The following is a 22,420-nucleotide window of genomic DNA, read 5'->3' on the forward strand; positions in this document are numbered from 1 at the left end:
TATTTGCAGTTACTCCCAGTACTCCAAGTTACTTTCAGTTACTCCCAGTACTCAAATGTATTTACAGTTACTCCCAGTACTCCAAGGTACTTGCTGTTACTCCCAATACTCCTAGTTACTTGCAGTTATTCACAGTACTCTAGGTTACTAACAGTACTCCATGTTACTTGAACAAAAATTAAAATTGTCTCACGGTCCTTACACTCGTGACCTAGAAGTCCCCAATAAGTTATAAATGCATACAAAAATAATAAAGATTAGTTACGGACTCAACCAGAGTTAGTTGGTTTTTGTACTAAATCATATATAAACCATACATCAGTGGCAAAAATATGTAAACAATCTCTTATTAGACATTCAAAGTACCGTATTTTCCGGCGTATAAGACGACTTTTTAACCCTTGAAAAGGGGGGGGTCGTCTTATACGTCAGTATACGGCATGCTGACACTTGGTGTCAGGGCGGCACTTTTTAGGAGGGAAGCGCGGTGCTGCCACCGCCCCCCCTTCCAACGGAAGGGACACGAAGTACAGGGGTGGGCAGGGGGCTGCTGTTTCTTACCTGGCTCCGGTCCCAGTCCCACGACGATCCACTCCAGGAAGCGCGGCTGCTCCTTCATTCAGTTCAGCTGCTCGATGTTCGCGCGGCCGCTCGGCTCCGCCTCCTCACCGGTGATTGGCCACCAGAACTGTAGCTCAGGAAAGGCACACAGGTGGCCAATCATCGGCAAGGAGGCGGAGCCGAGTGAGGGAGTGGCCGGTAAGTGTGCCGTGCAGAGGTGCTGTTGCAACCATATATGCTGGCTGCAGCAGCACCATACTGGAACAGGGGTCAGCAAGTGTCATTGGTGTCAGTGGGAGGAATAGTGCCCCATCATTGGTTTCACTGACACCAACGATGAGGCACTATTCCTCCCCCCACTGACACCAACGATGGGGCACTATTCCTCCTCCCCACTGACACCAATGATGGGGCACTATTCCTCCCACTGATACCAATGATGGGCCACTATTCCTCCCACTGATACCAATGATGGGGCGCTATTCCTCCCACTGACACCAATGATGGGGTGCTTTTCCTCCCACTGACACCAATGATGGGGCACGATTCCTTGCTCTGACACCAATGATGGGGCACTATTCCTCCTACTGACACCAATGATGGGACACTATTCCTCCCACTGACACCAATGATGGGACACTATTCCTCCCACTGACACCAATGATTGAGCACTATTCCTCCCACTGACACCAATGATTGAGCACTATTCCTCCCACTGACACCAATGATGGGACACTATTTCTCCCACTGATACCAATGATGGGACACTATTCCTCCCACTGACACCAATGATGGGGCACTATTTCTCCCACTGATACTGATTGAATACTATTCCTCCCACTGACACTAATGATGGGACACTATTCCTCACGCACTGACACTAATGATGGGGCACCATCATTGGTGTCAGTGAGAGGAATAGTGTCCCATCATTGGTGTCAGTGGGAGGAATAGTGTCCCATCATTGGTGTCAGTGGGAGGAATAGCACCCCATCATTGGAATACCATACTGAAATACCATACCATATTGAAATCAAATCTGATGTTTTTTAATTTTTATTTGGTGTGCGTTGGAAGAGGGGTAGTCTTATATGGCGAGTATAGCCCAAACCCTATATTTTAACAGGAAAAGTAGGGGGTTGTCTTATACGCCCAGTCGTCTTATACACCAGAAAATACGGTATGTTAAAAACATCTCTATGAACCTCTACTAAACCTCAAATCTTCCCATATATGGGAACCTCTAGATGCCATCTGCTGTACAGTTGCTGTGAAAAAATATATCAAAAGTTCCCCCACTTCTACTCATCATTAGATATGAACTCCTAAAGTCCACTGTTGTAGAAATATCAAATATGTAATTGAGCTTTTCTCCACGGACAGTCATTTCAAAATAGCTTCACATTGAAGTGGATTAAATCAGAGTTCCAGAGAAAATAAAAGTCAGCAGCTACAAAAAACATATAATTATGTTTTTGGATAAGAGAAACCTTATACAAAGCTACATATAATCAATAGTATAATGGTCCATATGATATGAGAGTGAATCAACTCCCAAATATAAAAAAAGAAATGTTCAAAGCAAAAATCAAATTACAAATATGGGTGTATATCCAAAGAAGGAAGCCCATATAAGAGAAATGTGGAATAAAAACAAAAATAAAAATAAATTAAGTCTCGTATTGTGTGCTGGTCAATTAGTGACAATAACACCCATAATTTTAATACAAAGAATTCCTAAAATAGGATACAAGACATAAAATGTATCCTGCATGTAATACTATTCTGCACATAATAAATACAGGACCAATGCATAATGGATAAATAGGAAATCACATGAGGATAAGAATAGAATGATAATGAAAATAAACAAAATAAATGAACTATAAATATAAATTCTCATCTCACAATCAGACAAACATATAAAACATAATATATATGTGTCAGCTGAAATATGAGAAAATATCAACCTGAATACCCAAATAAGTACAATAGCCTCAACCTGGGAGAGATAGGGAGGTAATAACTCCTTAGGGGACAGAGAGCTAAAAATACTAGTAAAAATAAAAAATAAAATAGGAGGATCTCCTGGCTTGGAACCATTAGATAAACACACACGGTCTAGGGTGAAGAAGTATGCTAGTTATATTGAGGTCAGAATAATAAGAGTGTAAGCACAACACAAAATACCAGTAGATGAGCATGAGTTAAATGCTCTTAAAGGTTCAACAAGCTATTGTAGTACAGTATCACTTTAAGCAACTCCCAAATATCCTGCAGGATTAGAAATTAACATCATTCCCAGTCTCTTAGATGTCTCTACCTAAGTGAGCTGGGAGGACTATCACACTGTCATACTATCTCACTTATAGGCTCTGGAGGTGAATTCTTTGGTGAAAAACAACAATGTCCCTTTTTGGTATCTCTTTTTAGCAAAAGTGTCCAACCTTCTGCACTCTCTATGGGGCCCTAGTTGGTGCACAGTAGAGTTCAGATTTTTTCATTGTATGAAAGCAAGTTTCCCTCAAGGAAAACTCCTCCTTGAAGTTATGCTGAATTTCAATGAAATCTCTTTAATACAATGGGTGACGGCAAGGATTTACTAAGATTGTGAAAAGGGCAGAAGAAGACTTTAGCAGAGGCGGACTCCTCCTCAAACGTGGTGAACTAGTCTGAAGAAGCAAGTTCCTTGGGCATTAGAAGAGACTTGAAAGAGACACTAATGTGATTCTGTATTCACTAATGTGATGCTTTATTAACATCCTAAGCCACAGGACTTTACTATAGTATATGTATACTATAGTAAAGTCCTGTGGCTTAGAATGTTAATAAAGCACTAATCAGTAGGCCTCAATAAACTGGACATGTAAGTGTACTGAACTGAAAGGAACAATTGAACTTAAAACAGTCACTTACAACCTGTGAGGATTTTGATATGGAACCTTCTCACCCGGTCTGTAGCCTCAGCAGCATAGCAGGTAGTCTCTCAGTAGGGGGCCCCCATGTTCTCTTGGTTCCGGTCTGTGATCCCTCTCCACTTTTTTGCTCTGCGGCCTGACCCAGCCTGGATCTCCAGCTGTACCCTCATGGACTTCTCCACACAACCATTCCTTATCCCTCACAATCCACTTCCTTCCTGTAAGCTTATGGGGCTTCTGAATATATATGCTCTTGCCCCCTTGCCAGCTCTTCTGGGAAATGTAGTCTCATTACTCCATGTCTGAGCACAAAGATCCTGCTACAACATACAAGTTCAACAAGGCTTTCCTTCAGCAGAGTCTGCATAGCTGAATTGCAGAACACTGCCATCTTGTGTTCACTTAACATCCTGCAACCAGTGCAGGGTGTTACACCTATTTAGGAAGGCCCTCAATATACTGTTATAATAATTGTTTGCCTAAATTTAAAGAATATTGTTCAGAGACTGTATAATAATATTATAGGACAAAGGCACCCTGGAAAAATGTCAAAGCTAAATAAATGTTCATAAAAGGGCAAATTATTAGTAAAGGTTGGCATAATTTAAGAAAATGAGCAACCACAGAGGGGTACAACAAAGGAATAAATATATTTCAAGGGCCATCAATGCCTTATTCTCCACATATTTGAAAATAATCATGAAAGATAAAGTACATATACATAAATGACCTGTGTAAGTTTGCAGTCTGGAAAGTCCACTATTAGCTTTTTCATATCAGCACCATGTACTGTATGTGTTAAAGAAGAACCTAAACCGAAACTTTAGTTTGTTGCCATAACAGAAAGCATTAAAATCTGTTTAATGAGAACACATAAACCGACCGAAGCCTGACTGACATAGTAACTCCTCTGTAATCTATTAAAAATGCTGTCATAGCTTAATCTGTACCCCAGAAATTCTCCATTGTTCCAAAACTACTGAAAGTGAATGGTAATGCCAGAGGTTCCAACTCTTCTCAATTGTATCTAAAGGTAAAAAAGGTAATAAAGATTTTTTACCTTTTATATTAAATACAAAACAAATATATTTGCTATGTTTGTTGTCCTGTGCTTGATACTGATCCAATGCTGGACAAAAGTAGAAACTTGTATATTATGGTCTCTTTACTATAAATGGCTACAATAGTTCATATTTTCTTTGACTCCTTGATGCCAGACCTTTTGAGATGATTATTCTTCTTACGATTTTTGCCAATTGTGTGGCTTTAGCAATCTTCCTGCCGATGCCAGAGGATGACACCAACTCCACCAATTCTGTCTTGGTAAGAACACTTGCTGTCTTATTTCTGTTTATCACATCTGGATAACTCAAGACAAAAAACATATTAATGATTCGATTTGAATCTGCTAATTAATTATACAAAAATCAGACAGTAGCATTCTGAAAATGGGATGCATCTAAGATACAGAATAATTGGAGTGGATTTACTACAGTAAAGAAGGTTAAATTAGCAAAGTGTTCATTTTCTTAACTCAATGAATAAAGCTATGTTCACTCCTGTTTTGTTTAATTCCTACACATATATCATTTTGTATCACTTTGGTCAATTTGTATGAAATTAAAGCTGATGTTAAAAATACATACTTCAGATGTTAGCATACTTAACTGTGTCTATATTTATTGTTCTCTTTTACAGGAGAAGGTTGAATATATCTTTCTATTTATATTTACTATTGAAGCAAGTTTGAAGATAGTAGCCTACGGATTCATATTACATACGGATGCTTACCTACGAAATGGTTGGAATATTCTAGATTTCACCATTGTTTCTGTAGGGTAAGGATACATGTAGTAAAAAAAATGCTTCTGGACCTAAGAGCTGGATATGTTAGTTATGCAGGTTTTTCTGCGTTTAAGTAATATCCCTATAGTCATGGGCTGCATAATCAGGAAAGCATATCTGTTTTTGCCTAAGGTGTCAATTAAAATTCATAATCACAAGTTATGATAGTACCAGCTCTGTGTATTCAATAGCAGAGGATTATAGATAAGAACACATAAGTAGCCAGACTTGGTAAGCATGTTTACCCAGGATTATAATTTGTTTGGCTGCTTCCAGTGTTGGATAATCTTTATAAAACTTGTTGTAGGAGTTAAATATCTGACACAAAGAGAAACAATGTATGGGTTGTGGTGGCAGTCAAGGCTTAGGCTCAAAATAAGAAAGGCCTCTAACTCCTCTGACATGTTTCTGCCTAGCACAGGCTACAAGGGAATGTCTAACAGACATATAAAAACCTCAGCACATTGTTTTGTAAAATATGAAACTCTACCATTGCCTATACTCTTCTGTACACAGCCTAACTAGAAGAAGAACCACAACTGAGCAACAAGCATATGTTGTGCAATATAGCTTAAATAGTGCAGGGGTCAGACGTTTGACATATATAGCCTAGTATATGCAGCCCCCTTTAGGCAGAGCTCTACTGGCAGCAGCAAATCCAAGTGACAGCAAAGTACGAAACAGAGTGGCCGATCAATCTTACATACTGTGTCCTAACCAGGCCAGAGGTAGCCAGCAATGCTCTGGGCCTGCCTCTCAAAATGGCATCCATGTGGTCCACTGCAGGGCTGTTCTCAGAAATCATGGGGTTCCGTACAGCCTACCTGACAGGGCCACCCCCCCTGTCACTTTCATCAGTGATGGGAGGTTTGTTGTTGGGGGGCCCTTAAGCCATTCCAAAATTCTATTTTGAGATTTATCTGGTTTAACAAGAGACTTTGGGTCACCAAACATACCATGCTTATACACAGGAAACAAGGGGGCCTGGGGTTTCCTAACTTTTCCAAGTACTGTGTAGCGGCTCAAATCACATCTATGAGCTCTCTATATGCTACACAGCAAGACCCTACATGGGTTAGTTTGGAAGTGCCCTCCTGCTTTGTGGTTTCCCTCCATTCACTTTTATGGCTTCCTCCAAGCTCAAGGCCAGCAACCATTAGCCCCTTAATGTCTCACTCATTACGAATATGGGACTCCACTAAATACTCCAGTAGCCTACTTTCTCCCCACCTACCTCTTCTCCCTTTTTTAGGCAATTCTCTGTTCTCCCCAGGCCTTGAGACCCCTAATGATTTCCACTGGTGGGCTTCCCACAACTTTCATTGTGTCCACTCATTTCTCACTGGTCATTCTATTTACACCTGGGCAAAAATAAGGGAGAAATATCAAGCTCCTCACACTGAACTTTTCTGATTCCTACAAATTAAACACTGGTTGACCTCGGTGCTTGTCGATAGAGACTCGACAACTCAGCTGTCCTTATTTGAACATATTTGCCATCGGACCCCTTTTTCCCCAAAGCTTATATCGATTCTTTATTCACAGCTGAATAACCTCCACAATCCAGACAATCATACTTATGTTTCCAGGTGGGAAAGGGACCTCAAAAGCACTATAGGGGGATAGGGGCTGCGGGGCACAAATTTGGACTACTGTGACTTCCTGCTCAACATTCTCACTTTTGAATCTGTCTTTAAAACTGTCACGAGATGGTATCTGGTTCCATCCTGCCTGGCACATCTTCACCCGTCAGCCCCCGGCACTGATTTCCAGGGATGCTTACAATCTTTATTTACCTGTCCCTTCCCAAGGGACCCGTGGCATGTCTTTCTGCACCTGAAATCTTCACCAAACACCAATTTAAACTGGCTACCTACGTATTAGTGGCAGCAAAACAAACCATAGAGAAAGCCTGGAAACAACAGTTCGCCCCTTTCACAGAAGTTCCCCACCACCTATATTTCTCTTTTGCCAATGAAAATTTCTCCATCATTCTTTCAGAAACCGATGAGAAATTCCTTAAAATATTGACTCCATGGATCCGACACACCCACCCTTATATCTCAAAGGCCAGTTTCACATTGCCATAAATACAGAGACCCTACAGCTTGAGCTCAGGTGCTCTTGATGTCCTCTATCTTGTGCTCCTTTATCCTCTTTCTCCCTTCTTTTTTTTTTCTTTCGGCTCTCCCGCAGGGACAATTTTTGGATTGTTTGCATATACATGTCTATTTGATATTTAGTTCAGCTCATTTTATACACAGATGTCACCCTCATCAACACCTAGTTTCGTGTTATATGCGTATAGTTTTTCTCCTGTTATCCACATTCTGTCATTGTTACGTCACGATCTGTTTACCTTCTGATATACCACTTATCTTTACACTTGTTACGGTTTTACTGTTTTATGTACGACTGCACTCGAATTGCTTGTCATTAATTTTTTTACTTCCACCTGTACACATGACTGCGGTTGCAAGTGTATCTTCTAAACGCAAACATTTTCAATAAAAATCTATTGAAAGAAAAGCTGACAGGTGTTCTAATCCATATCTACTCTGTCCAAAACTAAAAAAAGTTTTGCCTTTAGTTATACTTTAAGTACAATGGAAATCCTGGTGTCAAGTGCTGAAGCACTTTTATGCCCCTTCTACACTGCAATATCCCCACAGTGTAGTGCACACATAAAAAAATGATCTAATAGAAATCTTTGGGAAAGCATAAGTAACCTGCATGAAAACCATAGGTGCACTGCACCCCATCTGCACTGTGGAGAAACTGCAGCGGGTAAGTGTGAAAGGGGCCTTAGTGAGTCTCGAAGCCCAACTTTGGGCTACATGTAAATTATCCCTTGCATTTGCACTTTGCTGTGAGTGTTAATTGTTTGTTTAGCATAGGGAAGAGTAAAAGTTATTTTACTTACCTGATCTTCTGATATCCCACACTGGGGGACTATTCCTTGGTGTCATCAAGTCCAATGCAGGGCTATAGACCTCGGGGAGGAGACGCTGTCGGGGCTGGTCTAGCAGTGCAGAGGAATTGAGGATCAGTTATGTAAATCTCCTTTATCTGCTCTAGAATGAAATGATCAATTAACCTTTGCAGTGTGGAAGCAGCCCCACTGCAAGAATAATTTTACGTTTTTTCAGATTTGAGCTTTAAAATCGCACTTCTAATTGCTCAGGTGTTACTTATTAAATTCAAGTCTTACATAGCCCAGGAGTGATCTGTAGGACTGACACTGATAATAGAAAAAAATAAAAAAAAGACAAATTAAAGATGCAAATGAGGAACTGATATGTAACTGCAAACCAGGAGAGCCCAACCAGCACTCAGGTCACACTCACCCAGCCAGGGCGGTTCCTCCATGCAGATAAACGAACACATTATTATGGAGTCCAGCAATTCTAAACAAACTCCATTATCCTGGTGCAGAGCTGAGCCACACAGATCCCCACTGTGAAGTACGGACTGTGGAGAGGAAGATGCCTACCTCAAACATGAGCCCGATTATTATGCAGATTATGAAGAAGCCGTTCTGCTGCCTCACTGAGCCTGACCTGTTCCTCCTCCCATACCTTCTCCATGACTGCTCTGCCCACTTCACCTGTCACTGTCCACTTTCTCTTACAGATGGACCCATTGGTAACACTGCTGGATTTGATAGTGGATGCCACAGGGCGCCCTCTCCTGCCACATGAAAGCACTGTGCAAAGAGATACAGTCTTCCCTCTCCTAAACACTGACTTACTGAAGCAGGAAGGCAGTGATATCACTCCGCCAGGGACTTAGGCTGCTGGCAGGACTTTCATTTTAGTTAATCCTCTTATGTGCTTGAAAAAAAGTTCCTTCTCTGCTTCAGCCTCCTGGGTCCCTCTGATAAACTGATGGGGCCCATAGAAATGTAATACAGTTGCAAGAAAAAGTATGTGAACCCCTTGGGATTACGTGGAGTTTTGCATGAATTGGGCATAAAATGTGCTCTGAACGTCATCTAAGTCACAACAATAGAAGAACACAGTCTGCTGAACATAATACTACACAAACATTAGATGTTGCCATGGTTTAATTGCACATAACATGTAAACATTCACAGTGCAGGGAGGAAAAAGTATGTGAGGCCCTAGCTTAATGACTTCTCCCAGAGCTAATTGGAGCCAGGAGTGAGCCAACCTTGACTCCAATCAGTGTGATGATATTGGATGTGTTGCTGACAGCTGTCCTGCCCTTAAAAAACACACACCTGTTTTGGGTTTACTGGTTTCAAGAAGCACTGTCTGATGTGAACCATGCTTCGCAGAAAAGAGCTCTCAGAAGACCTACGATCAAGAATTGTTGACTTGCATGAAGCTGGAAAGGGTTACAAAAGTATCTCCAAAAGCCTTGATGTTCATGTGTCCATGGTAAGACAGACTATCTACAAATGGAGAAAGTCTAGCACTGTTGCTCTCCCTAGGCGTGGTCGTCCTGTAAAAATGACTGCAAGAGCACAGCGCAGAATGCTGCATGAGGTAAAGAAGAATCCCAGAGTGTCAGCTAAAGACCTACAGAAATCTCTGGCACATGCTAACATTTTTGTTGACACATCTACAATAAGGAAAACATTAAACAAGAATGGAGTACATGGGAGGACACCACGGAGGAAGCCATTGCTGTCCAAAAAGAATATTGCAGCACGTTTGAAGTTTACAAAAGAGCACCTGGATGTTCCACAGCACTACTGGCAAAATATACTGTGTACAGATGAAACCAAGATTGAGTTGTTTGGGAAGAACACACAACACTATGTGTGGAGAAAAAAAGGCACAGCACACCAACATCCAAACCACATCCCCACTGTAAATCATGGCGGAGGGAGCATCATGGTTTGGGGCTGCTTTGCTGCCTCAGGGCCTGGACGGATTGTTGTCATTGATGGGAAAATGAATTCCAGAGTTTATCAAGACATTTTGCAGGAAAACGTACGACCATCTGTCCACCAACTGAAGCTCCGCAGAGGATGGGTGATGCAACAGGACAATGACCCAAAGCATACAAGTAATTCAACAAAACAATGGCTGCAACAGCACAGAATACGCATTCTGGAGTGGCCCAGTCAGAGTCCTGACCTCAACCCAATTGAAATGTTGTGGCATGACCTTAAGAGAGCGATTCAAACCAGAAATCCCAAGAATATTGCTACATTGAAACAGTTTTGTGACGAGGAGTGGTCCAAAATGACTCCAGATTGTTGTGCAGGTCTGATCTGCAACTACAGGAAATGTTTGGATGAGGTTATTGCTGCCAAAGGAGGGTCAACCAGTTATTAAGTCCAAAGGTTCACATAATTTTTCCTCCCTGCACTGTGAATGTTTACATGTTATGTGCAATTAAACCATGGCAACATCTAATGTTTGTGTAGTATTATGTTTAGCAGACTGTGTTCTTCTATTGTTGTGACTTAGATGACGTTCAGAGCACATTTTATGTCCAATTCATGCAAAACTCCACGTAATCCCAAGGGGTTCACATACTTTTTCTTGCAACTGTAAATCTATTGGACCACCTGGGAGCTGCAGGGGAAGCTTTCATAAACTGCCTAGTCTGCCTGCATATGTAATGAAACCTATACCTGTCAGGCCCAACTGTTAAATTGATGGCACTTAGGCCCTGTTGGACCAGTGGTACCCCCTCATCAGTGGCCCTGGTCCTCTGGCTCAGCTGTCCATCCCCTGATAATCCATCAGATGGAGGTGGAAGAGCAGGGCACAGTATTTTTGTAGCACAGAGGAGGTGTTAAAGCCTAACTCCATGTTTATGGTGACTTTAATTACTTTATTTTGGCCAAGCTGGTACAAGCAATTTCCTTTTCTAATAGATTTGCTTGCTGTTAACACTGTACAAATAGTAGTAGCATCAGCTACATACAGTATGCACCTCTGTGTTCCAGCAGCAGGATGGTGATTTTCCATCTGCTTCCAGGACAAAATCGAATTGGGCCTAGTACTGCTCAGCCATTCACAGCAAGCTTTGTATTTTACAACTGAATGCAAGTGTATCGCCACCCCCATTGGAGAAGAAGATGGTGGTGCCCAAAGGTTGCCCTGACCTTGCAAGCCTTCTGACACCCTGGGTTCAGACATAGTTCACACTGGATTACACTGAAAATGGCACCACAATTGTAATAAGGCAATTAAATATGTACTAGCAGTTTTCAAGTCAAAAGACAAAGTGAAATATTCTTAATGCAAGTACCTCTTAGTATAAACTGTTTAGTCCCAAAGGATTTAGAGCACATATATGTAATGAAGGAGAACCAAACAGCAACTACAACATACCTCCCAACTTTCTGGGGGGGACCTTTGGAGTAGTTTACTTCGGATTCAAGTACATGTCTCTCCAAAACACACAGACTTTGAGACCTGGAGGACCAAGATACAGATTTGGGGACTCTGTGTCCAAACTAGCATTGACTGCTTCAACCCCCTTCCTTCTTTCTTAGACTCAAAGAAGATGTTGATATAATCAGCAAAACAACCTCATGCTGAGGACTCTTGCTTTAATCTGTCTATTAAGGTGTTATGTGTTTACTATCTTCTCTCATTGTGTGCCTCCCAGGTGTGCATTCCCATTGTTGATGGAGTTAATTGAGTCACCTATTGTTTGTTGGTAAGTCTTTCTGAAGATGCCTACATGATAGGATTAGAATGATGTCAGCTTCACCTCATTATCTAAGCAGTGTGGGATGTTTATCCTAAAGTGTAATATTTGATTTATTTTTCATGAGGGGATGGGCCCTATTTCTGGAGTGTATAAAACCTGTGCTTTCTGTTCAATAAAGAGTTCCTGTTTGGCATCTAAGCTAGTCATGTCTAGTCTTGGGTGCAATGCCCGGCTATAATACCTTGGTCCTGTGTCCCAGTGGCGAGGATGTGGTTTCTCTAATGGAATCACCCAATCGGGTGGCGGGCATTCCGTCACATTTGGTGGCAAGCAGTGGGATGCTTCCTGCAGTCTAGGACATCCAAACCACCAACGGGATCTGAGGTCTGGTTAGCAGAAGAGGAGAGATACAGCTGTCAGCCGCCATGAAAGAGGAATTCATAAGGAGGCTGCAAGAGATGCAAGTGCAGCACAGAGGACCAGTGCCAGTGTAGGTCCTGCTGGGATGGTATGACTCTGACTCTGTCCGCTGACAGCTTTGGACGGAAAAGCCAGACAGAGAGCAGCACTGCCTAGGAAAAATTCTCCTCTCTGACCAGGAAAGGTACTGGTTGCATGGCAATGTGCGGATGCTGTTATTGGGGCAAAAAACGCACAAGGAGTGGACAGCTGAGTTAAGCAGGCTGGTCCAGGCAGAGATGTGGCTTGATGAAAGCTACAGAGCCCTCTGCTGGCATGTAGCCCAAGAATGCCCTTGGACAGCAGACGACAGCCCGACAGAAGACTTTGGCTATGACAGCTTGGGGCTGTTGTACTGGAGAAACCAGTAAACTTTCAGAAGACCCTGACTTCGGGAGTTATCTGGAATGGCGTTTGGAGGAAATCATGGATTACAGAGACCAGATTCTGAACATTTTAGAAGTAAGCTGAGCACAGGAAGATATGGAATTTCTAGCCCTTCAGGAATGGGAGCTAGAACAAGCATATAAAAGACTGTTCGACAAAGCTCAACAGTATGCCCCAGCACCCATGGTAGTTATTGATCATGAGTTTGTGACGATCACGGCGTCAGACCCCAGCCCTTCCCACCAAACTCGCGACCGAAGGACTAGCCAATCTAAAGCCGCGCTGTCATGTGCATAACAATGCCACGCCTAGCTGCACCCTGCACACAGATTTTCCAGCTAATGGACCACAACCTGTGTGCTGGTAGCCTGGGAGCGACTGTTACTGGGTCAGATTAATTATGCAATTAACCCTTCACACTGCCACTGCCTCCTTTTTGTACAGAGAAAGAGGAAACTCGGCAATATCAGCAATAACACTATGATGTTTGAATAATCGTCGGTATACCACTGTCACCGCAGGCAGAGATATACCGAAGTTTAAAAGACACACACAGTAGCATTCTTCAGAGGCAGGGGTGCTTTTGTTGCATTAAAGAGCTTTAGAAACAGTTCAACACTTTCAGAAAGTAAGATTTATTACTAAAAGGTCAAAAGGGTGCAATAAAAATATTTACAGAAAATAAATGTAGCCAATATATATATAAATATACAGAGAACAATAGCACAGCAAAGAGATGACAAAGAGAAGTTTAGAGGGTTAAAGTACTTGCCACACGCCCTGGGTTAAGCAGATCAGGTTTCAGAGCAAAAGGATTTCTTAACTCCCACTGTCAGTTCCGATGTTAAACCAGGGAAATTCTTCAACTCTTATTTCTCTTCTCAACTCAGCCTAGCTTAGCTTTTCTAGCAACTCCACAGGGTGTTTCCCTGGAGCAGTAAACCAATCGCCTCTTTTGGGGGAGGGAGGTGTAGGTGGAGACCTAAGCTATGACCAAAAACTCCCACATTTGATTTCATGGTTCATAACTTATTCTCTGTGCATTTAGCAGCCTGGCCACTAGTAGATTAATACTCAGAATCACCGGCGGAACGTCTACATATGAAACATGAGACAACTGCTTGCAAGGGTTCAGGAGATATAATTTTCTGCTCTCCTGTGTATGCCAGCTAGGGGGTGTAAAATACCAGGAGACTGGTCTTCAAGTGAGCCGTCCGAATATGGGCTCCATGTTTATGTAAGTCTTTCATAATCCAAGATATGTAATTATATGGAAAAGTGAGTTTTTAAATGTAGGTCTGTTTTTACGACTCCTTGGAATGCCTTGAAGTTCAGCGAGGGCTTGGTTTATGGCTTAATGAGCCCTCTCTAGCAAGGGTCTGGCAGACATCTGGGAACCAGCTAATTGAGGTTTATAGCCCTGGAGCTCTCCCGCTGAGCTTGACTCCTGTGACCTCTGCCTCATCCAGACCATATGTCGCTCAACAGAGAGGGAGGGGGGATGAGGAAAGCTGATGAGGGTGTAGGACATGATATAAAATGGAAGATTCTTAACAAGATGGAAGGCCACGTTCATCTCAGTGTGCACGATTGCTACAGAGTTACCCACCTTAGTGCTGGCACTGGGCCCAAGTACTGCCAGCCCATGCCCTGGATTTTCAGCAATCCCAGAGACTGGGGATTTAATAGACTTTGCTGCTGAGGAGGAACAACCCAGTAAACCTCCAGCAGAAGAGCTAGCATCTAGGCAGAGCACAGCTGACCTCAGCCTACAACAATTGGTGGACCTGTAGGATATGTGCGAGGCCCCCGAATTTTCATTTTACTTCCCAGCAAAAGGGCTGCCATTAGGGCAGAGCATCACTGACCTCTGCCCAGCACCAACAGCGCTTCCAGAGCTGCAGGGAGCCAGGGCAAGCAGCCCTTCTCCCCAGCAGCTGGCCGATACAATGCCCCCCACATGCAGAAATTCCAAAGGACCAGGGAGAGGAGGTGGTCGTCCTCCCTCACCAGCAGCAGATCGATCAACAGTCTGGGAGAGGGGGTGGTCGTCCTCCCTTCCTAGCAGCAGTTCAGGGACTCGAGAGCGAAGGAATTCGTCCCCCCTCCCCAGCAACAGATCCACATTCCAGGTGGGGGGGTTGTCTTCCTTCCTCCCAAGTGGCAGTTGCACAGTCCAGGAGAGGAGGTGGTCATCCTCTTTCCCCAACAGTCAGACAGAGCGGAGTATTTGTGATTCCCAGCTGAAGTGCTGACAACAGGGCAGAGTGCTGCTGGCCTCTGTCCAGCACCTACCATGTTTTCACGCCTCCAGGGAGTTGGGGCAGTCGGCCCCTTTCTCCAGCAGCAGGCCAAGCCCTGGAATGGTAAAGACCTCCCAGCTGAAGCGTTGGCAACAGGGAAGAGCACTGCTGACCTCTGTCCAGCACCTACCTTGTCTTCATGGCTCAGGGGAGTTGGGACAGTTGGTCCCTTTCCCCATCAGCAGGTATGTAGCTCACCTGCTGAAGATTCCCCATGCTGTTTAGGCCACATTGCTTGGTCTAAACACCCAAAGTGACCAGGCCATTCCTTTCATCCTCAGATGGCGGTCCCAAGAGAGCCAACCATCTCCCTCGGCCAGGCTATATATACAGTATCCTCTCCCAGCATCGCTCACTTTTGGAGATCTGGATGGACCTTGTAAATTTCAGCAGCACTGGCTCCATATTAAGACCAGGCTCCCCAGACTATATGTCCCACAATCCCTTGCTCTCCAATGCTTCCAGGGCACAATGTTACAGTCACTAAGTTGAACACTAGAAGCACACAACTCAAGGCAGTCTTTGTTAAGAATGACCTGTGATCATGCGGGTAGAATTGCCAGCACCTGGCTACACAAGACTTCCTCTGATTGACTGAGCCGGAGATTGTGATATTATCTGCCCACCTCAGCAGTACAATATTTCCATTTAAAAAAACCCCTTTGTCTGTTAAAAAACATATATGTGTTCAGGAGGCTGCAGTGTTACCTCCTGAATGCCTGTCAGCCGTGCCTGCAATGCTCTCTGAAAAGGGTTCCACTACAAATTACTTTTCAAAAAGTAACATAGGTATAAACAAGCTCCAAAAGTGCTGTAGTTATCAGCGCTATAGAAAAACAAAAATGTAAAAAAACAACAAGACACTAGTCATAAGAGTAAACATTAATCCTAACATTTTAAAGGAGGACTGCAGACATTAACTACTATATGTGAATAATAATTCTGCACAGTAAAGAAATGGTGGAAAACTGCCATTAAAATGTTATTAAAGGTATACACCAAACTTGGCTGATGCCCTTGGAAGTTTAAAATCACTGAAATAGACATTGCATTGGAGTGCAATAACAACCCCCAACCCCCAACATTGGTGTCAGTGCAATATTATTCCCAGGCTTGGAGTCAGTGGCAGTAATAAACACCCCCAGCACTGACTTTTGTTCAAATGCAGTGGCTAAATATAGATTGAAATTCAGTTGGTCCCTGCTGATTTTCGATCCATCTGTCACCTTAAGCTTAAGCCACCTTAAGCTTTTCAGAGTGAAACACATCAAAAGGAAAAGTTCATGTACGATGTTATCATTAAAGTTTAGGTAAATTCTTCACAAAATTGGACAGCTCACCTACATTCCCCAATTTGTTTTTTCCTGGAATATGAAACAAGGAATACCAACAAACAGTGTGGCATAAACACCCTGAAAAAGTATAGCTAGCAATAAAAAAATCAAAAACCGATTGGTGATTGTTGAAAATAATTATTATTTTGATACATATTGTATATTTAAACATAACATTTACCATATTCTGCTAATTTTATTTCCATTAGTTTTAGTTCTACAACTGTTTTAAAATAATTTTTACATTGTAGAGTTTTCAGTGTGGTCCTGGAACAGATTAACAAACTTCAGGGTCTACCTCCCCCCGGAAAAAGTTCTGGATTTAATGTCAAGGCACTAAGAGCTTTTCGTGTCCTAAGACCCCTTCGTCTGGTGTCTGGAGTACCTAGTAAGTTTAGCCATTACCCTTATCCTTATACATATTTAAAGATCATTTGTACAGTTTTTGCATTGTGTACAACTAACAGTCTTGTTTTTTTTCTTTAGGCCTTCAAGTTGTACTTAATTCCATCATTAAGGCAATGGTACCCCTTCTGCACATAGCTCTGCTGGTGCTTTTCATGATTATTATATATGCAATTGTTGGACTAGAGCTATTTTCTGGGAAGATGCATAAGACCTGTTATTTCAAAGGAACAGGTGAGAATATTATAGGCCCAGATTCCGCTTCTTGGGGGTTGCTCTGAGACTGCGCCATCTGCCACTCACATATTACCATTATATCATGTACCCTCATAGCATAATGTACCTAAAGTACAGACCATAGGTGAAAAGGAGAGAAGCTCTTTCAGACTCCTCCTCGGCTCTGATGTTTCACATGACCCAGGGATGAGGAGAAGCTGGGGAGGACTTCTCCTCACTCTGCCAGGTGCTGACTAAGGTCTGGTATATGTTTTGAGTGTGTGGAAAGGAATTTTTGCTGGGGTAAGAGAAAGACTGTTGCTGGAGAGTGTTGGGTAAATTGTTTGCTTGGGGGTGGCTGAAGTGATACTGGAATAGTCACAACAGCCTATTTCTTGCACATATTTTTTCATTGTTGTCTACTTATTGCCCATTAATTGTCATGATTGCCCATTTGTCGCCCACATATTGTCAGATTGACCTTTTCTTACCCAGTTAGTATCACAACTGCACATTTGTTGCCCAAGTATTTTTACAACTGACTGTTAGTTGTCTGCATACTGTACATCATTGCCAATTTTTTGTTGATGTGTTGTATTATAATTGCATTTTTTCCTATACATACTTTTAAGTCACTGCAGTTTAGAGGACCAAATTATTATAAATAAATCCCCTGCAGGCCCACAATATCAAACCATTTCACAAATATCTCTATTGCATAGGCATTCTACCTGCACTGTTATAAAACACTTGTATATTATATAGAAAATATTTCCTATCTCCATTTTTGTTACCATTATTGGTATTTTTTAAATTTCATGATTACTGCTGAAAATAATTTTGACAAATAGGCATGTGGGGTGTTAAAAAACAATCCACACTTGCTATCAAGTATACTTTATATATTCCTGCATTAACATGCTTTGATTTTCACCTGAAATGTATGATTATATATTTACATAATAGAAGCTAGCTGACCCCAGTCAAAAGTGGCGCAGGGTTAAAAATATATTCCTGGTTTCTAATTTTCAAGTGTAATACTCCATTAGGAGATTTTTCTTTTATGTCCCTTTGATGCCCATCAAAGAAATGGACGCAGTTGCCACCACCATAATAGAAATGCATAGCCAGCAAACAAACACTGTCAGAAGTTTTAATTATTGCCCACTTTGCTAAAAATATGTTTTGGTCTGTATCCCAGTTGGAGAGATTTCCCATCACTTCCTCTCCTGACAGGATCTAACCTTTCTCCACTCTGTCTAATTAAAAAAAAAGTTTTGGCTGTAGATGGGCTTTCATATGTGTGAAGCTGATATAGTAAAAACTTCCTTCAGATATATGGCTTTTTTCCCCAGATATAACAGCCACAGTGGAAAATGAAAAACCTGCTCCATGCAGTAGTACAGGTCAAGGCCGTCAGTGCTCGATAAATGGATCAGAGTGCAGGGGATGGTGGCCTGGGCCCAATGATGGCATTACTCATTTTGACAATTTTGGCTTTGCCATGTTGACTGTATACCAGTGTATAACTATGGAAGGATGGACAGAAGTACTTTACTGGGTGAGTGCTATAAGACAGACTTTATATTTATTTACTTGAAATGCTCTAACTACATTTGACCTGACCTGTTAGTCTTGCCAATATCTGGAGTGTTCAGTTCAGTATAATCCTACAGTAAAAAGAGTAACTCAGACAGTTTCTGTAAACTGGAAAGTTCAAGCACTAAAATCTATTTTAATGTAATTTTAATTTAAGGACTAGTGAAAGTTTAAAACATGTTTCTTTAGTATAGCTCAGAATTACATAATGTAATTGAAAACTTAAGCGTGATCATCGCGCTTTTAAGAGATTTGTGGCTGATTCAGAGCACAGACGGGTTCGTGCAGATAAGGCACATTGAGGAAGATTTCTGCCAAATCCATGCATCGGATCAAGAGAGCAGCTGCTAAAATACCATTACATAGCAGCAAACAGATATTTGAAGCTGCTGGTGCCTCTGGAGTCCCACGGACATCAAGGTGTAGAGTCTTCCAGAGTCTTGCAACTGTGCATAAACCTTCTATTTGGCCACCACTAACCAATGCTCACAAGCAGAAACGGCTGCATTGGGCAGAAAAATACATGAAGACTAATTTTCAAACAGTCCTATTCACTGATGAGTGCCGTGCAACCCTGGATGGTCCAGATGGATGGAATAGTGGATGGTTGGTGGACGGCCACCCTGTTCCAACAAGGCTGCGACGTCAGCAAGGCGGTGGTGGAGTCATGTTTTGGGCCGGAATTATGGGAACAGAGCTGGTCAGCCCCTTTAGGGTCCCCGAAGGTGTAAAGATGACCTCTGCAAAGTATGTGGAGTTTATGACTGACCCCTTTCTTCCCTGGTACAGAAGGAAGAATTATGCTTTCCGTAATAAAATCATCTTTATGTATAACAATGCACCATATCATGCTGCAAAGAATACCTCTGCATCAATGGCTGCTATGGGGATAAAAGGAGAGAAAGTCATGGTGTGGCCTTCATCCTCCCCTGACCTCAATCCTATTGAGAACCTTTGGAGCATCCTCAAGCAAAAGATCTATAAGGGTGGGAGGCAGTTTACATCCAAACAGCAGCTCTGGGAGGCTATTCTGACATCTTGCAAACAAATTCAAGCAGAAACTGTCCAAAAGCTCACAAGTTCAATGGATGCAAGACTTGTGAAGCTGCTATCAAATAAGGGGTCCTATGTTAAAATGTAACGTGACCTGTTAAAATGTTTAAAAAGTTAAAATATTGTTAAAAGTTTGATTGAAATAGCTTTTTATTTCAGTAAATATGCTGCAAACACAACAAATGACAATTTTCAGTTCTTTACAACCTATAAAGTGTTTTGAAACTTACTGTGCGTAATAATTTGGAACAGTGCATTGTAAGTTTTTTATGTTTAAAAAAAATCCTGTTATCATTAGGAGGTTTGTTCAATAAAATTTGAATTGTACTCTTAATAGTTGATAACATGAGAATTATGCTGACTGTTATTTACATCAATTATTTAGGTAAATGAGAAAAATATCATTTGCATAATTATTTGGAACAGGGTGTAGATCTAGTAGGAAGGTTAAGAGGGACCACGTAGTAATTTTTATTTTTTTTAAAGTGCAAGGGGTTTTCCCTAAAAGCCATACCAGGTTCTTTAGGCCTGGTAGGACTTTTAAGGGGAACCCCACCACCCAAACATGGGGGGGGAAAAAGCATTGGGTCCCCCCTAAATTCCTTCCAGACCCTTGATCAGAGCAAAGTCCCCCTCTCCCTGCGGTTTACCAGGCCAGGTGCCCTCAGCATTGGGATGATGTCCCCATGCTGATGGGGACAAGGGCCTCTTCCCCACAACCCTGATTCAGTGGTTATGGGAGTCTGCTGGCAGGGGGCTCATTAGCATCAGGGTACCCCTTTAAATAAGGGGGCATCCTGATGCTGCCTACCCACCTTTGTGAATGAGTAAGGGGTACGTCTACTTATGTTCGATTCGAACATCCAGGCCATCCTTAGTCTTTACCAAGTAACTATAGATCGGTTAATCTAAAAAAAAAATTTTAGGCAACAGACCCATGGATTCATAAAAGACAGAAGTTGTCAAATAAATCTGTTTATATTTTATGAGGAGGTAAACAAAACCTTAGACAAAGGAGTGGCTGTGGATGTAGTATACTTGGATTTTACAAAAGCTTCCCACACATGGCTAATGTGTAGGGTAAAGTCTACAGGTTTGGAAAAATCCATTTGTAAATTATTATTATTATTATTATTATACAGTATTTATAAAGCGCCAATAGTTCGCTCAGCGCTGTACATTACAAAGGGGGACAGAACATGTGACAGAACAATACCAATACAATGCAAAATGAGGGGATTGAGGGCCCTGCTCTTTGGAGGGAGGGGATAGTGGTACAGGAGGAGATAGCTGTGGGGGATGGAGTGGTAGGAAGAGTGGAGGAGGTCGGTCAAGTTAGCAGGGGGTAGGGTGGGCTTCCCTGAAGAGATGGGTTTTCAGGGTGTGCCTAAAGGAGAGGAGAGTAGGTGATAATCTGATGGGTTGGGGCAGGGAGTTCCAGAGGATGGGTGACACCCTGGAGAAGTCCTGGAGGCGGGCATGGGAGGAGGAGGCCAGGGAACTAGAGAGAAGGAGGTCTTGTGAGGAGCGGAGTGTGCATGCTGGGCGGTACTTGGATATGAGGTCAGTGATGTAGTTGGGGGCAGTATGGTGGACGGCTTTGTACGTCAATGTTAGTATTTTGAATTTGATCCGTTGCGCAATCGGAAGCCAGTGGAGGGATTGGCAGAGGGGGGTGGTGGAAACGGAGCGGTTGGAAAGGTGAATGAGTCTGGCAGCCGTATTCAGGATCGGCTGAAGCGGGGATAGCCAGCGGCGAGGCAGGCCAGTGAGGAGGGAGTTGCAGTAGTCGAGACGTGATACGATGAGGGAGTGGATGAGCTGTTTAGTGGTTTCTGGGGTTAGGAACGCGCGTATTTTGGTGATGTTGCGGAGGTGGAGTCTGCACGAGTTTGTTAAAGATTGGACTTGGGGCTGGAAGGATAGGTTGGAGTCCAGAATGACACCAAGTACTCTGGCCTGCAGGGTGGGTTTGATATTGGCGTTGTTGGATGTGATGGAGAAGTCAATGGGGGGAGGGGTCCGGGCTGGGGGGAAGACAAGAAACTCGGTTTTGGAGAGGTTCAGTTTAAGGAAGTGGAGCGACATCCAATCTGATATGTCGCTCAGTAGGTGTGTGATTCGGGCAGAGACCGAGGGGGTGAGGTGGGGGGTTGAGAGATAGATTTGTGTGTCGTCGGCATAGAGGTGGTAGTTGAAGCCGTGAGAGTGTATGAGTTGGCCAAGGGAGGAGGTGTAGATGGAGAAGAGAAGGGGCCCAAGGACAGAGCCTTGAGGGACCCCAACAGAGAGGGGGAGTGAGGGGGAGGTGGTAGCATTATAGGAAATGCTGAAAGAGCGTTGTGACAGGTAGGATGAGAGCCAGGAGAGAGCAGAATCTCTGAGGCCGAGGGATTGTAGTTTTTTGAGGAGGAGGGGGTGGTCGACTATGTAAATGGATAGAAAACTGGCTAAAAGACCATATTCAGAGAGAGGTGGTTAATGGTTTGTACTATGGATGATTTAGGGTTGTTAGTGGTGTACACCAAGGTTCAGTGTTGGGACCCTTAAATGATATAGGAGAACCCCACCACCCTTTTAGGATTAAAAGTACCATTTCAATCTTTGCAGATGATACCAAGATATGCAGTGGAATAACATCCTTACAGGATGTCTCCAACTTACAAGCCGACCTCAATGCACTTCTTAATGTTCATAA

The 22,420-nt window shown here is 42.7% G+C and overlaps 1 protein-coding gene across 2 annotated transcripts in view; it reads left to right on the forward strand.

Moving 5' to 3' along the window:
• The window catches only part of CACNA1S (calcium voltage-gated channel subunit alpha1 S), a 342,071-nt gene that overhangs the window by 77,830 nt on the left and 241,821 nt on the right, over nucleotides 1–22,420 (forward strand). For both annotated transcript variants that reach the window (XM_089654106.1, XM_089654105.1), the window contains 5 exons: nucleotides 4,697–4,802; nucleotides 5,178–5,317; nucleotides 16,701–16,837; nucleotides 16,936–17,088; nucleotides 18,426–18,631. In XM_089654106.1, coding sequence (XP_089510232.1) covers nucleotides 4,697–4,802; nucleotides 5,178–5,317; nucleotides 16,701–16,837; nucleotides 16,936–17,088; nucleotides 18,426–18,631 — 742 coding nt within the window. The remainder of the gene's footprint in view (nucleotides 1–4,696; nucleotides 4,803–5,177; nucleotides 5,318–16,700; nucleotides 16,838–16,935; nucleotides 17,089–18,425; nucleotides 18,632–22,420) is intronic.

Source organism: Staurois parvus, unplaced genomic scaffold (assembly GCF_062004578.1).
Source record: "Staurois parvus isolate SC_StPar_1 unplaced genomic scaffold, SC_StPar_1.0 ptg000744l, whole genome shotgun sequence".
Lineage (NCBI taxonomy): Eukaryota > Metazoa > Chordata > Amphibia > Anura > Ranidae > Staurois > Staurois parvus.